The 20,346-nt window shown below is 48.4% G+C and overlaps 1 protein-coding gene across 4 annotated transcripts; it reads right to left on the reverse strand.

The window, feature by feature from the left end:
* Nucleotides 1-1,512: 1,512 nt before the first annotated feature.
* On the reverse strand, nucleotides 1,513-19,488 carry Naxd (NAD(P)HX dehydratase). Of its 4 annotated transcripts, none has more exons than XM_026399370.2 (10): nucleotides 19,348-19,488; nucleotides 14,550-14,700; nucleotides 11,214-11,259; nucleotides 10,372-10,460; nucleotides 8,113-8,221; nucleotides 5,271-5,321; nucleotides 5,081-5,185; nucleotides 4,295-4,415; nucleotides 3,036-3,156; nucleotides 1,513-2,158 (listed from the first exon to the last, which is right to left on the reverse strand). In XM_026399370.2, exons 1-10 carry the CDS (start codon nucleotides 19,385-19,387, stop codon nucleotides 2,008-2,010), a joined length of 984 nt encoding a protein of 327 aa, XP_026255155.2. In that variant the 5' UTR covers nucleotides 19,388-19,488; the 3' UTR covers nucleotides 1,513-2,007. The 4 variants fall into 4 exon arrangements, with proteins under 4 accessions (XP_026255155.2, XP_026255145.2, XP_026255165.2 ...); XM_026399360.2 differs by having other exon boundaries at nucleotides 19,238-19,429; XM_026399380.2 differs by lacking the exon at nucleotides 5,081-5,185 and having other exon boundaries at nucleotides 19,238-19,431.
* Between the last annotated feature and the right edge of the window lie 858 nt (nucleotides 19,489-20,346).

A 20,346-nucleotide genomic window follows, 5' to 3' on the forward strand; every position in this document is an offset into this window, starting at 1 on the left:
GGGGGGGCACCTGGAGGAAGACTAGTACTCCAGCACTACCTTAGCACTCCTGTACTGCTGGCCAGGTCCTGGGGGCACTCCCAGCACCAGTATCTTTGGCTGAACTAAAAAGTGCATGTATATTGGTTTGTCAAAGAACAGGGTGCAGCTAGCTGCATTAAAACAACCCAGGTGACAACCCCATCTCCCCTCAAGGACGGACTCTTGCTCATTCAGAGTGAAAGTTTAAGTAATGAAAACACGAATTCCTATGACTTTGGCAAGTTTTATTTCCTTGGAAGGTGGCTGTCTGGGCTTACAGGTGATTGCCGTGGCAACGCTGGCAGGTGGTGGTGAGAATGCTGCAGGCAGGTAACAGGCCATCCTCGGTCTTCTGATGTCTGCCGGCATCCTCACTCAGGACAGCTTAGAGAAAACTCCACCTTTAAATAAGCCAGGGGCTGTAACAGCCACCAGGCTTTTTCTGCTGTCCAAGGCAATTCTTCCAGAAAGTTCAGATATAGATAGGCTCTAAAGTTTGACATACTAGCAAATTTTTAATCTTGGAAGTTGACTAGCTTTAAAGAAAGCATGACCATCTGTCTATAATCTCAGCTACTCAGGAGTCTAAAGCAGGGGGACTGAAAGTTTGGGGCCAAATTAGTGGGACCCCATCTCAAAATGAAAAGGGCTGGGGCTCGGGCTCACTGGGAGAGCACTTGTCTAGCATGTATAAAACTCTGGGTTCCAGTACTAGGGTGGGAACAGTATAACCACCTAGACCATTGTTAAAAATTTTTTAAAGTTGTAGATAGATGGACACAATACCTTTATTATTTATTTTTTTATTTATGTGTGGTGCTGAGGATTGAACCCAGTGTTTCACATGTGCTAAGCAAACACTCTACCACTGAGCTACAACCCCAGCCCCATCTAGACCATTTTGAAGGGAGTGATCACCAAGTGCAGAAAGCCCTCAGGAGCCAGGCAGGAAGGCACATCAAGGTCTCAGCACACTCAAACACACAAGGACCACATCTTCTGAGAAATGAGGCCAGACATCAAGAGTGTCAGACACACCACATCACAAAACACGTTAGCCCAACGTTAACAGTGCAGTAAAATGTCTTTTTTACTGGAATTCAGAGGTAACAGTTTCTTCGGTGGACCAGTCATATTACTGAAAAGTAGAAGTGACAGTGACATCAGTCTTTCCCTAGGGCCTCCTTCATGCTGTCACTCTAGTAGCTCCAGCAAGGCTGACATTTCCAAAAAGTCTAGCCTGATTACTTCCTCCCAGGACAGTGATGTCCAACACATCAGCGATAGGACACAAGCCTCCTGGGTCATGCTCCTGTGCTGGGGTGTCATCCACCACGGGGACATTACGCAGAACATGTTCTGCATATGCGCAGAACAGAGAAGGCTGGAGGCCTCTCGGGCTCCCCACTGCCCCTCCAGGTGCAGGCAACACCCAGGTTTCATTTGGTCTTCCCACGGGGCCTCCAAAAGATTTCAAGGGACATTTATCACTGATAATTCTGAAACACTTTAATAAGTTAACCCCCAACAACTTCCAGTCAGCACTGAGAAGAAAAATGAGATCAAGAATGAGGGTGGCATCCTTGGTGGGCCTCGATTAAGACCACACTTGGCCTTCCCATAGGTATCTGGGAACGTCGGTCCTCCACAAGGAGCAGCCACCAGGGGGAGAGAAGATCTTCAGCGCCTGGCTGGGGGACGGTGAGTGCCACTCTCAGCAGCCCAAAAGCCCACCTGCTGAGAAGCCTCAGAAAACTGCAGGAAGACTCTGCTCAGTGTCATAACATTCCCAACTACATGTTCAGTCCAGACAGAAAATGCTATGACCCAAATTCCCAAGTTCTCTATTCAACCAATTTACACTGAGGCAAAACCCTCCTAGGCAACCGGCTGTTTGGGCACTGAGGGCTTGGCACGCAGATGTGAGGTCTCCAGTTCAGGTGCACTCCCCAGTCTGTGGTGCCATTTTTCTTCCGGCTGTGCTGCTCAGGTCTCGAAGAGCGTGCTGAAAGCGGCTCCGACCTCTGCAATCATGTCGGTGGTGGTGGTAGAGCGGCCACGCTTCTGGAAGGCCTGGTGGTTGCACTGCCTTGTGAGGGAGCAGGCACCCAGGGCAGCCAGCAGCAGTGGGCTAGAGCTGGGAGGAGGGAAGGGGCACGTCAGAGGCCTACACATGGCCAGCCTGCAGCACAAGGGGCATGGTGGGCTGTGGCCGCGGTAGGCCACATTTTATCCTTAAGAGTCCAACTTGCAATCTAAAGTCAGCCAGGCCTGAGGAGGGCTCTGCTAGCCAACAGAAGCTTAACTGCTTGCATACCAAATTCCCTGGTGGAAGGCACCTCTGAAACATGGTGGAGGCAGGTAAGAAGGGAGAGGGACTCATCTCCCCTCAGAAGCTTGCTAGCTGTGCCTGTGGGCCTGGTTTTCCCAGGATGTGGAGGAATGAGGCCAGAGTGCTGGTTCTCCACAGTGCATACCCTGGGACAAGGAAAAAGCTAGAGCAGTCCTCTGTACCTTTGCCCTGCATAGCTGAGCAAAGCCCAAGTCCACAAAGATACACCCATTTTGGGTGTGTAGTCCCGGGTTTTCATGCACAGCTGTGGCAACATTACCATCCCAGCAGTGTCCTGCCAAGATGACAAACGGGGCCTCCAGAGGCTGGCTGTCCTCCCCGCAGCATGTGCAGCCACCATGGTCACCTTTCAGACTGTCTGCTTTTTACCCTAATATTTTGGTTTACAAGAGTCCACAATTGAACTCCCAGAACAGTGCCCCTAACTGTGATCGCTCAGCAGAATTACTGGGGCTGTGAAACCCAGTGCTGTCCCAGGCCCTTCTGCACGGCCTGATGGGACTGAGGCCTAGGCCCGGGTGTACATGCAACAGTTTCCATGGACAGGGCTGACCTTTGCCCTGGTCATTCATCTGGAACCTTTCAAGGGATTAAATGTACATGCTATTCAAACAGCTAACAAAATTAATCTCAAAGTAGGACAAACGCAGACATGGCGTACCCATTTGTCTTCTCGGGCCCAGCAAGGAGCGCCCAGTGCACCATGACACCTAGGGAACCCGACAGGAGGTCTCCTTGTCCGCCACACCTGCGGCTGCTGCCTTCGTGGTTGCACGTGAGCACTATAGAGAACACAAGAGATGCTGAGTGTGGACACTGGCACTGCAGTCAGTGGCCACTCGCTTGCCATCCGCAGCCCTTCCCTATTGGTTCTCACAAGGACGTGAGCTGACTTCTAGTTTCCAGAGGAAGAAAAAGGCACTTAGGCTAGGCTGCCCTGAACCACAGGGAGCAGAGACACCTACCTCAGACCACTGAGAAGGCGCCGAGAAGAGCAGCTGAACACGAGGTGATTCCTTCATGCCCAGCTTCTGGAGCCCAAGCCCGCTCCCCAGACACATGCCATGCCTGCCTCCCCAACTTGAGGTGCACCCCAACCAACACAGCAACACACTCCAAGTCAGCCTGCACAGACGCCTCTGTTAACTGCTGTAATGTTACAGGTGCCTATACTTCCGGGAATTTTCTTTCTTTGGAAAATATTTTGAAAATCCAGCTCTAGTCTCTGTTATAATCAAGAGTTCCTTTGGTTATAAGAGCCTTGTCTCAAAGGTCTCCAGTCTTCTGAGAACACACCTTTTCTATAAAAGTATGTGTGCATGTGAGTGTGCACATGTGCACACACCCACCCCATGTATCTCAGTGCTCCTTTACCCTGATTTCAAGTTCCTAATCAGCAACATTCTTGTTAACAGTTCCTTGTTAAAAGGACCTATTATGATGCTCCACTGGCCAGTGAAGAGGGGTGACTTCTACTCTCAGCGAAGAGTGACACGCAGGCTCTCTTGGGCGCTCACAGCAAGTCTCCACTCTGCTCTTGCTGCATAGCCCTTAGGCGCAGGAGAAGGCACCTGGGACTCCACTAATAACATCAGCTCCAAGATTTTCTTCATCTCCTGGTCATTTTAACAAGACAGCAAGAAACTCAACAATGTGGATGCCCCACTGAGAGTGAGACGGGAGGCTGGGATGCTGACCACAGCAGCACCTTCCTGCCAGCTGCTTCAGCAGGCCAGCCCAGGCACATGTCCACCCCCGCAGCCATGGCCTGACCCCTCTCCTGGCTACCACATTCCCATGCAAAACAGCAAGGAGTCAAAACCAGGACTCACCCGCTGGGGCTGACTCTGAACCAGGTTCTCCAAGGCTTACCCTGTGTGCCCACGCAGAATTGCCATGCAGAGGGAAGCCCCCACTCACCCTGCTGGCCATCAGAGATCAGGTCATGCTCTCCTTTGTGGACCACTGTCACATTCCCCAGGGCCTGGCTGAGTCTCAGTACAGATCCATGGGGGTCACTGCTGTCCACAGGACCTCTGAGCTATGACATAGGAAGACAACCAGAAAACCAAGTCTTTCAAGTCTTCCCGACAGGCAAAAGGGGCCACCACATACAGATAGCTCTGTCCCATCCACCACGAGCCTCGGCTGCTTGTGTCCAAAGGAATAGCCAGGCACCTGTTCAAGGCTGACAGATACACCTATAGCAAGTCCTCCCAGCAGATGCTTAAACTACACTTGCTCTAGAACCTGTCCTTTACCTGGTCAGACCAGAAAGTTTTCAGAAATAATAGACATTTGAATCATGAGAGTTAATGTTCTCAGGACACCTGCTGTGTGAAGACAGGTGTTATATCATGTGCTGCTTCATTTTGTCCTCACCCTTTGAAGCAAATGCCATCATTCCACGTTTCACAGATGAGGCACTGCAGGACAGAGTGGAGCAACCTGCCAGAGTGTGCAGCAGGGGCGGCTGACCCAAGCCCACCCCACCATCATTCCCTCACTTAGAAGCACCCAGCTGCAAGAGGCATCGTGTTGCACATTAAAGTGTGAAACACATGCATGTGGGAATCCACAGAAACACAACTACTAGGCATTTTGAGTGTGTCCCTGCAGAGATGGGCCTATAGGGACAGGCTTGGCAGAATCACACAGGCCATCCCTTCCCCTCAGCTCCTGTCCCACAGGAAGCCCCTAACTCACCACAGCTTCATAGAGCCTGCTGAACTCCACATGGTTGGGAGTGAGGACAGCCTTCTGGTACCCATGCACGAGAGCTGGCTGCTGAGCTACCAACCACAGGCCATCCTGTGCACAATAAGGATGTACTTTCAAGGGGCAGGCCCTTGAGGCCCTGCGCTCACTATATGGGAAGAGGGGAGGCCACACTCACCGCATCAATAACGACAGGGATGTTTCTGGCCTTGGATGATTCCAAAATACCCTGCCCCAAAAGAAAACAGACTGATTAACAAACCAGCCACCTCTCGAGAGGAATTAAAGAAAACCAAGAGTGCTTCAATAAAAGGTAATATCAGGTCACCAACAAATAGACACAAGATAATACATTTAATGAACCAAAGAAACAGGAGGAAAGACCCAAAGATCTGACAAGAGCCCCATAGTAAGGCAGGGAACAGAGAACTGTGAAAACAGCAGTTGGGTTCCTAGGCTAGTCCATGAAGACTCACCTAGTGTTTCCAGATTCCCAACAGGATTCAGAGATAAGAAACAAGAATCTTGGAAATGCCCCAAATCATTAGTTATATATTTTTTGTAATGCTTTATGTGCTTTATTTACAAAGTCAACATAATCTCTACTGAAATCCCAGCTGCCAATTCTGCAAATCAACAAGCTGATGATCTTAAGGGGCACAAGGGCATGCACAGGACCCAGCAGAGATGAGAGTCCAGGATAAACCCTCACCCTTAGGCCAACTGATTTTCAACCAGGATGCCAGGCCAAGTCCAGAGAAATCGTGCTGAGGGAATAAAGCTACTGTTTTGTATGATTCCACTCAAACACAATGTTCAGAATGGGCCATCCACTTCAACAGATTAGCAGCTGCCAGGCACTGGGGAGGGAGTGGGGCCCAGGGGACAAATGCTAATGGGCTTGGGGTTTCCTTTTGGGGTAATGACAAGATTCTAAAATAGACTGTAGCGATAGCTGCACAACTCTATGAATTACACTAGAAACCAACGAAGTGTTCATTTTAAATGGACACATGATTATAATAGTCCAATAAAAAATAGGATCAAAAAATTCAAATCCAAAGTAGTAAGAGACACACAGAAGTATCTGCAAGAATTCTCCAGGCACCAGGCATAGCAGGGGACACATTCTTCTGAAGGGATACTATCCCTTTGAAAGAAAAATAGTGAGCTATACCAACCCTCTACTATCAGTTTTAAAGTTTTAAAAACAAAATCATTCAATTCTAGTTCTCCCAGTCCCTGTCACCTGCCAGAGCTAGTTTCCCCTCAGTGACAATTCTGATAATTCATGAGTTTGAGGAACATTTCAAACCCCAACTCTCAACCTACAGGCTGGAACTGGAAGACTGGTCATGGAAGACATCTCTAAGCCCTGCTCTTGTCTCGTCTGGTAAAGCAAATGCTCGCCTGCCTTTTTACGACTTTTTTTTACGGGGCCCTGCCAGGAAAGCCCACCCAACCCAATAGCTCCTCATGCCTGCCTGCCTTGTGAACCTTTGGTCTGTCTCACTTGAAAGGCAAAAGCCAAGCAGAGATCAGCCCCTCGGTGACAGCATCCCTCCCCAGTGTGTCCTCCCCCTGCAGCCACAGTGCTCAACCCTGGGACAGGGAGATGAGTCACCTCTTCAAGCCCTCTCAGCAAACGAGGCATTCAGCGGAGTACTGAGGTGATGGCAATAACAGGGACACAGACCCATCCAATGTGCTGCTGATTCCAATGAACACCAAGCAGCCAGTCATGGATGTGAGGCTCCTTCCCCACCCTTGGCAGGGACAGCACCACTGCACACAAAGGCACAGTGGCACCCACAGGGAGGGGTCAAGACCCAAACCCAATAGTCCTGAATACACGGCTGCTTCTCCCAGGCTGCAGTGTGGGCAGGTGCCGGGCAGCTAGGACAGTCTCTTGGAGGGAAGTTCCAGAAACATGTCTGCCCAGGAGGCGGGAGTGCTCCCAGAGGAACACTGGGCAACGAAGATTCAGAACACAAAGCTGGCATGCCGGCTCAGCCTGTCTTCCTCTTCCCCAATCCCAGGTATTTATGTACGTTTCAATTTCTTAGAATAAAAAAATGCTCATTTTTTTTTTTTCATGGTGCTGGGGATTGAACCCAGGGCCTTGTGCATGTGAGGCAAGCACTCTACCAACTGAACTATGTCCCCAGCCCAAGTTCATCTTTTTAAATGAAGACAGGCATAAAATGAACTTGAAGTAATGTGTGTGCACGTGCACGCGTGTGTACACATGGTACAAACTGGAGGCCCTATTGCCTGAGAACCTGAGTCTTGAAAACAGGTGACTGGGCTGAGAAACAGGGCAGGCACAGGAGAAGCAAAGCCACATAGCAATAGGCCCAGGACCCAAAGTCCAGGGTTCTCTGACCTGAGGAAGACCCCAATAAAGGAAGGAGAAGCATGTGGCTAAAAAATGAGACTAACAAAGCTGCAGTCAGCAGCACCCTTCCTGATCATTCCCTAAATGCCCAACTCCTAGGAAAGCAAAGTGATGATTCCAAACAGCCCTCAGGATGCCCTACCCCAGCTAGGGTGGTTCACAACAGTGTCCTCAAGTGTGCCTGCCTATCTGGCACTGTGCCTGTCTGGGCACGGCACTCAGCATATTGTAATGGCTCTCACAGCCTGGTGGGGTGACCACCAGGGACCCCAGCAAGAGGGGCAGCCAGAGGAGGGCACTTGAGTCTGACACCAAGCTTCTGTCCACTCAACTCTGCACAGCCCCACACTGCATGAGACAGGAAACCTCTGAGCAGCCCCACACTGACAAAGCCGCTCCTGCTGCTCAGCGTCACTGCTAACCCCCAGAGTAAAGAGGAGACCCGTGCAGCCTGGGAATCACTGGCCTCACTGCCCCCCAACCCCTCACACATCTACCCATCTTCACTACTCCAAGAGGAGGCTGAGGAAGGCTGTACAATGCACTATTTATGCCTGAAGAACATGAGGGCAAGGCTTGCACTCCAAGGTCACAGTCTGAGAGTGGCCATACTACAACTTACCTTGACACTGTCGAGGATGGGGCCATCTCTACCTAGGCCAGGCCCCACGACAAGGGCATGCAACCGGGGCAGCCACTTTTCCACCTCAAGAACAGCATTGGGACTGTCACTAGTAAGGAAAAGGTCAGAATGCTTTACTTAATATCTACATTTAGTTGTGTTTTAAAAAATTTTATTTTGAAAAAACAATACAGAAAGTTACCATGTCTCCTTCTCCCAGCATCCCCTGAGTTAACATTGCATACACCCACATTATCTCATCACAACTAACAAGTCAGCAGAGGCATGTTGCCAGAGGACTCTGTCAGATTCACCAACTGCCCCGGCCTGATATCCTTTCCTGTTCCAAGGGCAATCCAGATACTGCACTGCATTTAGGCATCACATCTCCTTCATCTTCACGGACTGGTTGATTTTTAGTGCCCCAATTCACGTGCATAGCTTTCAACATTTAAAATAAGTTAGGGTAAGTCATCATGACACTAGTTTTGAGATTACCCCTGCCCTCCACCAGTTTCCATCTCACACACATGGAGGCACACCATGTACCTCATACTGTCCGGCCCTACGTGAGATGTACCCCACCTCCTGGTCCTGCCCTGCTGACGCCCACTCAGGACAGACAGGGTTTGTCATCATCTCAATTCACCTTCTTGCACAGTATCCCAGCTCAGAGATTCTGAAAGCCCACCCTGTTAAGGTCCTTGTCCCCTCTGCTCCCTACAAGCTACCTATCAAGGTCACCAACAACCCCATGGTGAGATGCAGCCATCATTCCTAGTCTTTCTCTTAAAATGACCCTGAGAGGCACAGGCCCTTCTAGAAATACCCCCAAATAGTTCTCAACTTGACTTTGGACATCCTACCCCACCCTGTTCTTTCCTTCATCCACGTTCTCTGTTCCCAGCTAGAGCCTCAGGCTTCAATCTCTGTCCACATGTGAATGACTGGCAAACCAAAGCCTTCCCTTGCCACATACTCCAACCTGACACCTATCACCCACGTCCATGTCCACTTAGATGTCTAAGGGCAACGGACAACAACTTCATCCCCACATAACCGCTACCATTTCCCCCACTATAGTCAATGAAAACTCACTCAGACATATGCTCTGAGGGCACTGGGCTGCCGGCCTTTTCCATCACATCTGCCAGCTAATCCCAGGGGGTGGGGGCCCTATTTTCCTGATAAACCTGCATAGGGTCCCTGTGCATACTGACTGCACTGCCTATGTACTGGTAGGATCCTTACCATACCGGCCACAAGAGCCCATACCTAAAAGCAGCTGACAAGCCTCTGCTTGCCCCTTATGATGACCCCACAATTGCAGGGTTTGACCCTGAATTTCCGGTCACCCACATGAGCACTCCCTGTCATAGATGTAGGCCATTCCTAGACTGTGGAAAGGCTTCCCCAGGAATCCGGATTTCACTAGAATGTCACTCTGTGCTGCCTCCCTATCCCTCACCTGTTGGTCCCCTGTTGGGGATCACCAGTTGGCTCCATGGTCCTCTCACCACCTGACACATTATGATCTCACTTGTCTGACTTCAGGGAAGTGCTGCCCAATGCAGCAGGGACCAACAAACACTAATGTAACTGAAATGGAACAGAAGTAAAAATTCTGTTCCTGAGGTCCACCAGCTACATTTCAGTGCTCAGTGGCATGGTCCTGGAGAGTACAGAGAACATGGACATTGTCAAGGGAAGTTCAGGGAGCCCTGGGAGCAAATAGTCACTCAATTCACTACTAACCCACTGAACCCAGCCCAAGAAGTCCAACCATTCCAGTCACTCAGCACTCACTCCACATAAAGATAAATGCAGCTAGACCACAGGACAGGCAGAAGACAATGCCTGGAAGTAAAGCCAGACGTCTACTGCCACCTGGAAGCTTGCTGAATGAGACAAGGGTCTTGTTACTCTCCAATGGTCCCCTTGCTTTCTGCCATAGGCAACCCTGTCCATACAAGAGTTCCCCTGGACCTTGGAACCTCCAACCACTCCTGACAGGCCAGAACACCTGCATAAAATATACTGGCACTGACAGTCACCATTTTCCCATGTTTCTCCCTTCGTGGTCTCATTGTCTGTCTTGACCTACCACAGAACTACAGGCAGATTCACTAAGGTTTTCTTATACCTGATAGCACCTATCAACCAATTCTAGGAACTTAACAGAACTCAGTGTTGGCTTAGAAATGCTCAGGGGCTGAGGACAGCTGCTGCAAGAAAGAGAATCCACCTGTCCAGACTCACAGGACTGGGTGGACAATCAGCTCCGGGCTGTAGGACTTAATCACAGGCGCCGCCTCCTTGGCACAGAAAACATGAGCCAAATCTGCGCCCTGAGAAACAAGACAAGAGGACAACTTGAGCAGGTCGCCCTCCACAGGCCCCATAAGCAGCTTCAGGCACAAGCTGCTCAGCCCATGACATGTACAACCACCCCAGTCACTTAGAACTTACTTCACATAAAGACCAATACAACTCTGTAGTTAGACCACAACCAGATGGCCTCAGAAAAAGGCAGGCGGCAGAAGACAAGGCCTGGAGACAAAGCCAGATGACTACTGCCACCTGCAGGCAGGGCAGAGCCATATCAGCTCAGCCACTCCACACTACCTGGGCCATGCAACTTGATCAGTTTCAAAGGCATCGACTTTGGCTGGGCACAGTGGCACAAACTTGTGACCCCAGTGACATAGGAGACTGACAGGAGGGCTGCAAGTTTTAGGCCAGTCTAGGCAACTTAGTGAGACCTCCATTTCAGAATAAAAAATAAAAAGGTAAAGCCTAGGTTCAATTCCAAGTTCTAATAAAATAACATAAAAAGCAAAGTCATCAATTTCTTACTTATTTAAAAAGGGGAAAAAAAAGGCATCCCAGTATCATTCTGGTGAAGTAAAATGAGACTAAAACTTTATTTTTTTAAAATGTATTTTAATTGAGTTATTTTGTTATTATACAGGAAGTCAGGATATATTTAAAGGTGTTTCTATTACCTATAACTACTCTAAAATGTTACTGAGAATTCTATCCTAACCATTTTCTTTAATCATATTTAAATAACCCAATAAAGTAGTTTTAGGTAAACTTACCACTTTGAGAGCTGAGATTGCTGCAAAATATGGGGCTCCTGTATACCTAAAATGAAGATATTAACAGTCAAAAGAAAAGAAAAGAAAACTTCTGCAAGTGAGAACACACATTTAACAGTAAATAACAAATTATCAATAAAAATACAGATAATAAATACAAAAATATATAAATTATCAATTAATGACTCAGACATGGGGCACACAGCACATACCCAGCACCTAGCAAATGCTCAGTGAATGGTCACACGGGTCAGAGTCAGGAAAGCCTTATTCTTGCGTGCAACACCTCTGCACCACATGTGGAGCACACACGCTAGTTCAGGTGACTTAATCACTGACGCCACCTCTCATGGTCTCTGTGCCAAGCATGATGAGGTAGAGCTGGCTGCAGGCTTCTGCAGGACAGAAGGCAGAGATGTCCACCAGCTTAGGGCAGTCAGGAGGAAACCAGGCCCCAGAACAAGAGGACCCCAGAGGCCAGATGGGGGCCACATGAGCACTGTGCCTGCCCAGTGCTCTCATCTTACTATCTCTGTGTTCTTACAGCAAGACACCCAGCAAATGCTCAGTGTGAGTGTGAGTGTTACCTCAAGCACAGAAAGAAGACCCTTGCCTAGGGCATCAGATGAGCTATTGAAACTGGCATGTCCGTTTCAAGCAGTGAAGCAAACTGGGGACAAACGCTGCACACACTCTCCAAACATGGCCTTCTCTAAATCAGTGTCACAAGTGCAAAAGACAGGAGAAAATAGGCAACACACACACTCACTCCACACAGAGTGGAGCCTTAGCCAAAAGAGCCAGCAAGCCCACTCCCTCGCCCACACCCACAGGAGCAGGGCGGCTGGCTACCAGTGCAACAGAGTGCAGTCTGGGCTGGGGAGGAGCGTGGAGCAAGGTTTACTAGTGCTTGAAATGCACTCTGACCCAGTGAAAGTTCTTGAGACTGGATCCTTCAGAAATAACCTATGGGTATGCAAGGATGTCCACAGCCACACGTTAACCAAAGATACGCAGAAGTAGCTAGCCACTCACCAACAGGGGACCAATTAAACAAGTCCTGGCCCACCCTGGCAGGGAGCACCACATACCCACTTGTCAATAAGTAGCATATGTGAATCGGCAGAGAGAGATTCCAGAAAAGAATGCAAGGTGAGAAGGCCAGATGAAACAGAGCACCTACACCACGTCCCCCTTAGTAAAACAGTGTACATCTTAGCAGCCTGGGAAGGCTAACAGCGCATATGTGGTGTTTGCTATCACATGGGACACCACAGGATGCTCGCTTTACACACTGTTCTAGCATTCAGATTTCTACATGCAGACTTTTATAATCAGAACAGAGGTGTTTCTTCTTTCCAAGGTTAGTCGAATAGACATTTTCACATCAAGTAACTCTACCCTAGAGTGCCACATGACTCTTGTCTCCAGGGAGGAAGGACCCAAAGGCTGTCCCTATGAGGCTTAGTGGGGCTACACAGGTGGCCTCTAGTCCTGAGATCAGGAGAGGGCTATCTCCTGAACCCAGCATTCCAAGGGCAGAACTGCCTTTCTGTGCCAGAGTTTTCACACCCTTCCTGGACAGACTGCCGGCCAGCTGACTCACACTGCAGAAACTGCTATCTTCCAAAGGGTGTGTGTGTATGGGAGGGGCTCATCCTGGAGTCTCCTGCTGTGAAAGACATCCTGAACTGATAAAGTCAGGAGCCAGCAGAAGGAAATGCACTACCCTAGGAAGTGGGAGGAGAAAGGGCTAACCTGAACATCAGCAGCAGGACTGGGTCCAGGAGAACCAGGAGTAAGACGAGGTTGAGTGGGAGCACACGGAAAAGGCAGAGCCATAGAGGAAAACTGTGAAGGAGGTGCCTAGCATGGAAGGCAGATCCAGGGACCCAACATGCACAGGAGGGGCATAAGAGAGAGGAGAGTGCAGCACCAGAAACCCAGGCAAGATGCTTCACCAGAGGGGGCTCATGGCTCAGGCACTGCTCAGACTGATGACAACAAGTAAAACCACACAGCCAGTCAGCCTGGAGAACTGTACAAACATCCAAGCAAGAAAACACCACTTAGAAATCAAAGAGAACAGGACTAGTCAGAATTCCAAGGTGCAAAATGGAAGCTAACAGAAATCTAGCTAACATCTAGATTTCAACCACCTCCTAAGGAGCTGCAGCCTGCAGCTACTGCCCACCATAGCACATGACACCAGAGGATCTGCAACCGCGCAAGAAATCACTCTGCAGGGAGATGCCAGGGGTCAAAGTATCCCTACCCAATGACTAATCTGAGGGAAGGCAGAAGAATGAACGTGGTTCATCTCACATACAGTTAAATTTATGGTAAGTGTTCAGGTGGGATTTCTGCATCCAACAGTGACATAAGGTCAAAGAGGGCCACATGGGCCTGGGAGTCACGTAGATGAAGCCATGTGGTAAGAGGGGCCACATCTCCAACATTTTTCCCATGCTGCTTCCTGGGTGGAAAGGGTGGCCTCCAACTAAACTTATTCACTGTAGTTTTGGGTTAAGAAACAAAATCTGGCTATACATTTATAATAAAATACACCTAAATATATGAAAAATGGTTGAAAATGCAGGTTGACCAAGAGATATCATAAAAGTGGGAACAGAAAGCAAGCTGAAACACAGCAGCCAGGATAGGACTGCTTTCACTTATACACAGGAAAGTTTGTAAAGTTTGTAAATCACAGTTGCAAAGGTATATAAAAGCAGAAGATAAGAATGGCCTGGGGGCTGGGGATGTGGCTCCAGCGTAGCGCGCTCGCCTGGCATGCGTGCTGCCCAGGTTCGATCCTCAGCACCACACACAAACAACGATGTTGTGTCCGCCGAGAAATGGAAAATAAATATTAAAAAATTCCCTCCGTGTCTCTCTCTCTCTTTCTCTCTCACTCTCACTTAAAAAAAAAAAAAAAAGAATGGCCTGGGAAAAAGGTAGGATTAAACATCATAAATGACTCCAGGAATACCTTTAAATTGCAAAGTAGGCCAAGAGCTGGCAGAGTGCCTTCACCCTGGTTATGAAAGAAAAACAGGTTTCTGACTGGTTAAGACTGGTAAACACAGAAAACCACACAGGAAAGGGCAGCTGCAAAGTCCCACCACCAGCAAAGCCCCAACACTGACAGTGAGCAGTTCCACCAGGCTTTCTCAGACTCCCCCTTTTAACCAGGAAGCTGATCCTGAAAAACACTGCTTGTCTTATCAGACGGCATTTGGAAATGATTATGAAGCTCACACTAGACCAATGATGGCTGACAGGTGAGCAGACAGGTAGGGAGGGAGGGGCTTTTTGAACACAGCCACCACTTACTCTTGGCAGCCTCCCACTACGCCTATCCTTCCGTCTTGCCCTTTGTGCTTCTTGGCAGTGAGAGCAGGGATAATGTTTCTCACCAGCTGAAAGGTATTGTCCATGTCCTTTATTGAGTGTGCTTTATGCAGTGAAAAGGTTCTTTGTAAAACTGAAAAACAAGAGAATTACATCATTCAGAAAGGGAGATGAATACGTGTTCATACACATAAATGACAGAGACTTAAAATATCCCATTAGCCAAAACACTTTCCAAAGCTGACAATATGTATGTTATAGATTTCTACCTAAAGGTTTCACTATTTTTTGTAGGCAAATAATGTTTAAAAAAAAAAAATTGGGCGGGGATTGTGGCTCAGCAGCAGAATGCTTGCCTACCAGGCATGAGGCCCTGGGTTCAATCCTCAGCACTACATATAAGTAAATAAAGGTATTGTGTCCACCTACAACTAAAAAAATTAAAAAAAAAAAATCACAACAGGACTGGGGTTGTGGCTCAGTGGTACAGAGCTTGCCTCACATGTGCAAGGCCCTGGGTTCGATCCTTAGCACCACATATAAATAATAAAGTGAAGGTATTGTGTCCAACTAAAACTAAAGAATAAATAACTATTTTTTAAAAAAATCACAACAAGCTGTATATGCCAAGTTTATATTTGAATTGTATCAGACATTCTACTTAATCTTCTAGAAAGTTTTATCAACTTAAAAACTGATACACTCAAAAGTTTGAAAGAGTCCTCCTGTTTTCCTTAATTGTATTTTGACACTCATTTGGATACTAATTAAATAACCTAGAAATGGAATTCTAAATATAGCACATATCTTAAACTGGGTTCAAAGTGGCATATTAGAATAATTTCATCACTTTGAATTGTCTCCTAACAGTTACATTTCAATTGGCTTTCTTGCAAGCTTCTTGCAGTTGTACATTTTGCTTTGATATTCAAGACAGCTCAGCCTTGAGAGGTTGATCAACTCTGTGGCACACAGTGCATGAATAGATAATAAGGCACACATCTTTCTAGACCTAAAGGATCTTTGCAAATATGAACAACAGTTTCTCAAACAAGGCACTTATTGTTTTCATCCTTCCAATTATTCCCACAGCTGACAAAAACCAACGTTTCACAAGTTCCACTGAAGGCTAAAAGCTGACCCAGTTCCTCACAGATAAACAGCTTTGTTTTACTTTTCACTCAACAAACATTCAAGTATTTTCTTTAACAAGCAGATGCAAGTGCCTCAGCTGATGTGTCAGATGTTCAGACCCCAAGGTGAAAAGGCGTTAGTTAATATCAACCCACCTCCTTTTCATCAACATCTAAACCAAAGCAGAATGAAGACAAACTCAGATCCAGGGAACCTCCTGCCAGGGAAAAGTCCTGCTAGGCTCATCTCAGGGCTGCTCCCAGAGCCTGTCATCATGAGCTACCTTCTGCTCCTGGTGACATGGCTGCAATCCCGGCTCAAACCCAGATGTGGGCCAGGCCACAGAAGCACTGAGCCAAATCTTTCTCTCCACCGAATTCATTCCTGTGTGTCCTCAGTCACCCAAGTTTGCACTGTTTTTTCACCATGCAAAGACTAAGCAGCAAAAAAGCTCTCTCCTGGTGCTCCCTTTGATGAGCTGCATGCAAAGATTGGGAGGTGCTAGATGAGATCTAAGCACAATGTATGAATGTTGATGAACAATCTATGCAGTAATGAACATGCCTAACAGGAGCCTGTTCCACACCTTACCACACCGGGAACTGTAACATCATGACTGACCCATACAAGAATGTCCACTGAACAAGAAATACAGACGCTTTTTCAAGTCTAGGAACTGTAAAAATAGAATTCAGTCACTCAAGGACTGTTCTATGCTCCCTACAACATTTCAGGTCTTTGTAAACATGGCTTTATACAAAGCACTCAGCCACATGGAAAATATCCCCATGGCCAAGTGGATTTCCTCATGTTGTATGGATGCCAGACATGCTGGTTTCAAGTTCTGTTTCCAAACTAGCATGTCAATAACTCCTTCCAATGGTTACTGAGCTATTACTTTATATCAGTCACTCATCATAATAACTACTATAACTGAGTGGATACCACGTCTAGTGTTCATAACATTTAGGAACTTTAACATTTAGCAAGGAAAGACAATTTGGGGAAATGATAATCATTTTTACTGTTCATCACTAAATAAAAAGAAATATACTCCGTGTATACCAGACCTCAAAGGCATAATCTCTATCAATTTACTTCCCCTAATCTGTCTAAAGAAGGACATTTTAAAAGATAGAAATGTTGCCAGGCACAGTGGCACACACCCTGTCTGTAATCCTCCCAGCCTGGGCAACTTCGTGAGACCCTTTCTCAAAAATTTTTTAAAAAGGGCTAAGGGTGGTAGAGCACCCCTAGGTTCAACCTCAAGTACTCTAAAAAGGCAGAAATACATGAGTCAATATACCAACTGCCCTGCAGTGTTCTTCCCAGCACCTAACAATGAAGCTCTCAGCCCACAGGCGCTGTGGAAGGAGCCTTGCTGTCGATGGGGCCTCCCTCAGCAGTGCTTGCAGAAGCACTTCAGTAAAACCTCTGGGACTAAAAACATCAAAACATGCCAAGTAAAACTTCATTCAACAAGTGTAAAACTTTTTTGTGTGTGCAGTTTGTTGTTTTCAAGTGTCCACACTTGCACACTGTCCCATACCTCAGCACAAGTGTGCTAGCCCAACACGATTCTGATTTTTTTTTTTTTTTTTATATTGGGTGTTGAACTCAGGGGCACCCAACCACTGAGCCACATCCCTAGCCCCTTTTTGTATTTTATTTAGAGACAGGGTCCCCCTGAGTTGCTGATGCTGGCTTTGAACTCATGATCCTCCTGCTTCAGCCTCCCGAGTCACTAGAATTATAGGCCATTGCCATCACACCCGGCTCCACCATTCTGATTCTTGTGGCTGAGAAAGGGGAGATGTGCTAGGCTGAGTGCCCACATGCTTAAACTCTACAAATTTAAAGGCAAATAGTAATTTTTGTTGTTAATCAAATAATGATGAGTGCTCATCCTTCTCCCTCCACTTCAAGATAAGCTTCATTAAGATACCAAGAAACCCAACAAGTTGTTTGCTTGGTTTTTGGTACAAGCCAAGCCACACAACCAACCCACCAATGCAAAATTCATCTCTCAAAAATGCTGTCATATAACCAGGCATAGTGGTGCATGCCTATAATCCCAAGACCTTGGGAGGCTGAGGCAGGAGGATTGAGAGTTCAACACCAGCCTCAGCTACTTAGCGAGGCACTTAGCAACTAACTCAGTGAGACCTTGTCTCTAAATAAAATATAAAAAAGGGCCAAGGATGTGGCTCAGTGGTTAAGCACCCCTAGGTACAAAAAAAAAAAAAAAAAAAGCTGAAGGCAAACCAAATTTTTCTTTAGCAAAATTATTCACTTCACCACCCAAAAGTCAAATGTCTATCAAATGCACTCTAAATACCTTTTTGAAGAAAAATAAAAAGGGCTGGGGATGTGGCTCAATAGTTGAGCAGCCTTAGGTTTAGGTTTAATCCCTGAACAAAAGGGGAAAAAAAAGATCAAAGGAAAGTCAGTTAAGTGTCCCAACACTCAGAGTGCATCAAATTTCAGTTGGCTTACTGTCACACACCACTTGGATTTATCCATGTAAGTATTTAAATATAAACAACAAAGTAATGAAGGATAAAAGGCCTTGCCAAGAGCATATTTAAAATGCAATGATACTTGTATAAGTCAATTTGGCTTCCTAACAAACCAGGCTGGAAAACCTGGTCAAATCTGTTTGGGTTTCGTTGGTTTTAAAGAAGGGTGTCTTCTCTGTACCAAAAGCGCTTTAAGTGAACGCGAATTAGAAGCATGTGTCAGCATTCCTTAACTGAGTCAAGACACATCCTAACATCTGGATGGCGTTGAAGTTTTAAAGCCAAGAATCATTTTTTCAAAAAGTTCACGAAAATTTAATAATGAAACTTAAAATAAGTGTATAGAAAAACCCTGCAAACTAATCACAAAGTATCTAAATTCAAGGCAAACAACTACCAACAGAGAGGGGGAAAAAAAAGTCTCTAAAGCGGCCCCAGAAGCCACCCTGGTGGTGTAAACTAAGGGGCCCCCTCAGTGCACTCAGAACTACTCAGCTGAGGGCTGGGGTTGTGGAGCGAGGCCCTGGGTTCGATCCTCAGCACCACATAAAAATAAACGAAATAAAGGTGTCGTGTCCACCCACAACTAAGCAAAAAACAACTAGTCAGGGGGCTGGGGCTGGGCGGTGAGAGCTTGCCTAGCAAGGGTGAGTCTCAGCACCGCATATAAGCAAAAAGGTCTACCGACAATTTTTAAAAAGTGGAAAAAAAAAAAAAAAAGAACTAGTTAGCAGACAACCCAGCGCCAGATCCCGCGGCGCTGACCGCGCCAACTCCCACAGCAGGGGCCAGCGAGCGAGACGGCTCCCGGCGCAGAGGACACCCACGCGACCTGCGACCTAAGCCCTCCTACCCGCCGGCCCTGGGGAGGTGCAGGGCCCCGCAGCGGCTCCAAAGGCGCCGGAGTGCGCCGCCCCGCGGGGGCTGACGAGTGAATCCCGGCCGGGGCCGGCGGACAGACGGTCGGCCAGGAGGCCCCGCGCCGCCCGCCCGCAGAAGCAGCCCGCGGTCGGGTACCTGCGTCCAGAGGCCCGTACAGCGACACCGCGGCAGACAGAAGTGCCACCGCGGCCACACCAGCGACCGCAACCCCGGGGCCCGTGCGAGTGGTCATCCCCGGGCATTACCTCGCCCGCAGAGCGGCACTACCGCACAGTGAGGACCCATAGCCCAATCTCGGCCTTCCGGATACCCGGCGGCCTCCGCGCCAAGGCCGGAACCGCAGCCATCCTTTCCTCAGGCTCCCGGCAAGCCCCGCGCTGCGGCCCCGGGGCTCCTTCCGGGTTCTGAGCAGCTCCCGTGGCGCTCTTTCCGGTATCCCATCCGCCACCGCACCGCGGTCTGATCCCCAGCCATTGGCGACGCTCCTTCCGGTTCCCAGCAGCCCCAGAGCCGCCGCCGAAACGGAATCCCACCAACTCGCCAAGGTCCAGATGTCGCTCCTCCCCTGGACCACTTTCACCAATCACGCCGGGCTTCGGACGATTGACAAGCCCAATGCCCAACCCGCCTGGCCCAGCTAGGGAGGCTCAGCGAATCGGGATGAGTCTTAAAGATTTGGGGCCTGTTTTAATTTTAATTGGTCGCTTTGGGCCAAGGAAGTTACAGAAGGTGGTTGAGTGAGACGACCGCCCGGTGGGCGAGCTGGCTGCCCAGACACCCGTCAGGTTGTCACTGGGCTGATCAGAAAGCGGGTGGAGGGCGTGCCCGTGCCTTTCCTTTCTTATGGGGCCTGAAGTGAAGCAAACTGCTGCCCCACCCCGACCCCGCTGCCCGCCTCGTCCGCGTCTCAGCAGGTGGCCCTCCACGGCTCCCTGCGCTCAAGCCAGCCCCCCTGGAAGGGTGTCACGGAGCGCCAGGGCGGGTTGTCTAGCGAGTCGGAGGAGTGGGATCCCCGGACACGGGGTGTGAAGCCGCAAAGTGACGGGGTTTATTGGAGTACAAGAAAGCAGAGCTCCCGAGAGGGTAGGGCCGCTAGATAGGGCTGCCCGCGGGTCGTTGTCGGGGGTTCTCCTCGTTACTGATGAGGAAAGCCCTTCTGGCGCAATTGAAGGTGTAAGGTCCTGATTTCTTATTCCCCTATGGATTGGTTTAATGTCTTTGCTCACCTCAGGTTGTCCTGAACT

Source organism: Urocitellus parryii, chromosome 2, assembly GCF_045843805.1.
Source record: "Urocitellus parryii isolate mUroPar1 chromosome 2, mUroPar1.hap1, whole genome shotgun sequence".
In the NCBI taxonomy this organism is placed as follows: domain Eukaryota; kingdom Metazoa; phylum Chordata; class Mammalia; order Rodentia; family Sciuridae; genus Urocitellus; species Urocitellus parryii.

Excerpts from the sequence above, each read along its gene's own strand:
- Naxd (XM_026399360.2), bottom strand. The coding sequence starts at position 19,334 with ATGACCACTCGCACGGGCCCCGGGGTTGCGGTCGCTGGTGTGGCCGCG. Across the intron at positions 10,461-11,213 it reads CAATCTCAGCTCTCAAAGTG|GGCGCAGATTTGGCTCATGT; the intron begins GTAAGTTTACCT and ends CTTGTTTCTCAG. Across the intron at positions 8,222-10,371 it reads CTGATTGTCCACCCAGTCCT|TGACAGTCCCAATGCTGTTC; the intron begins GTGAGTCTGGAC and ends TTTCCTTACTAG.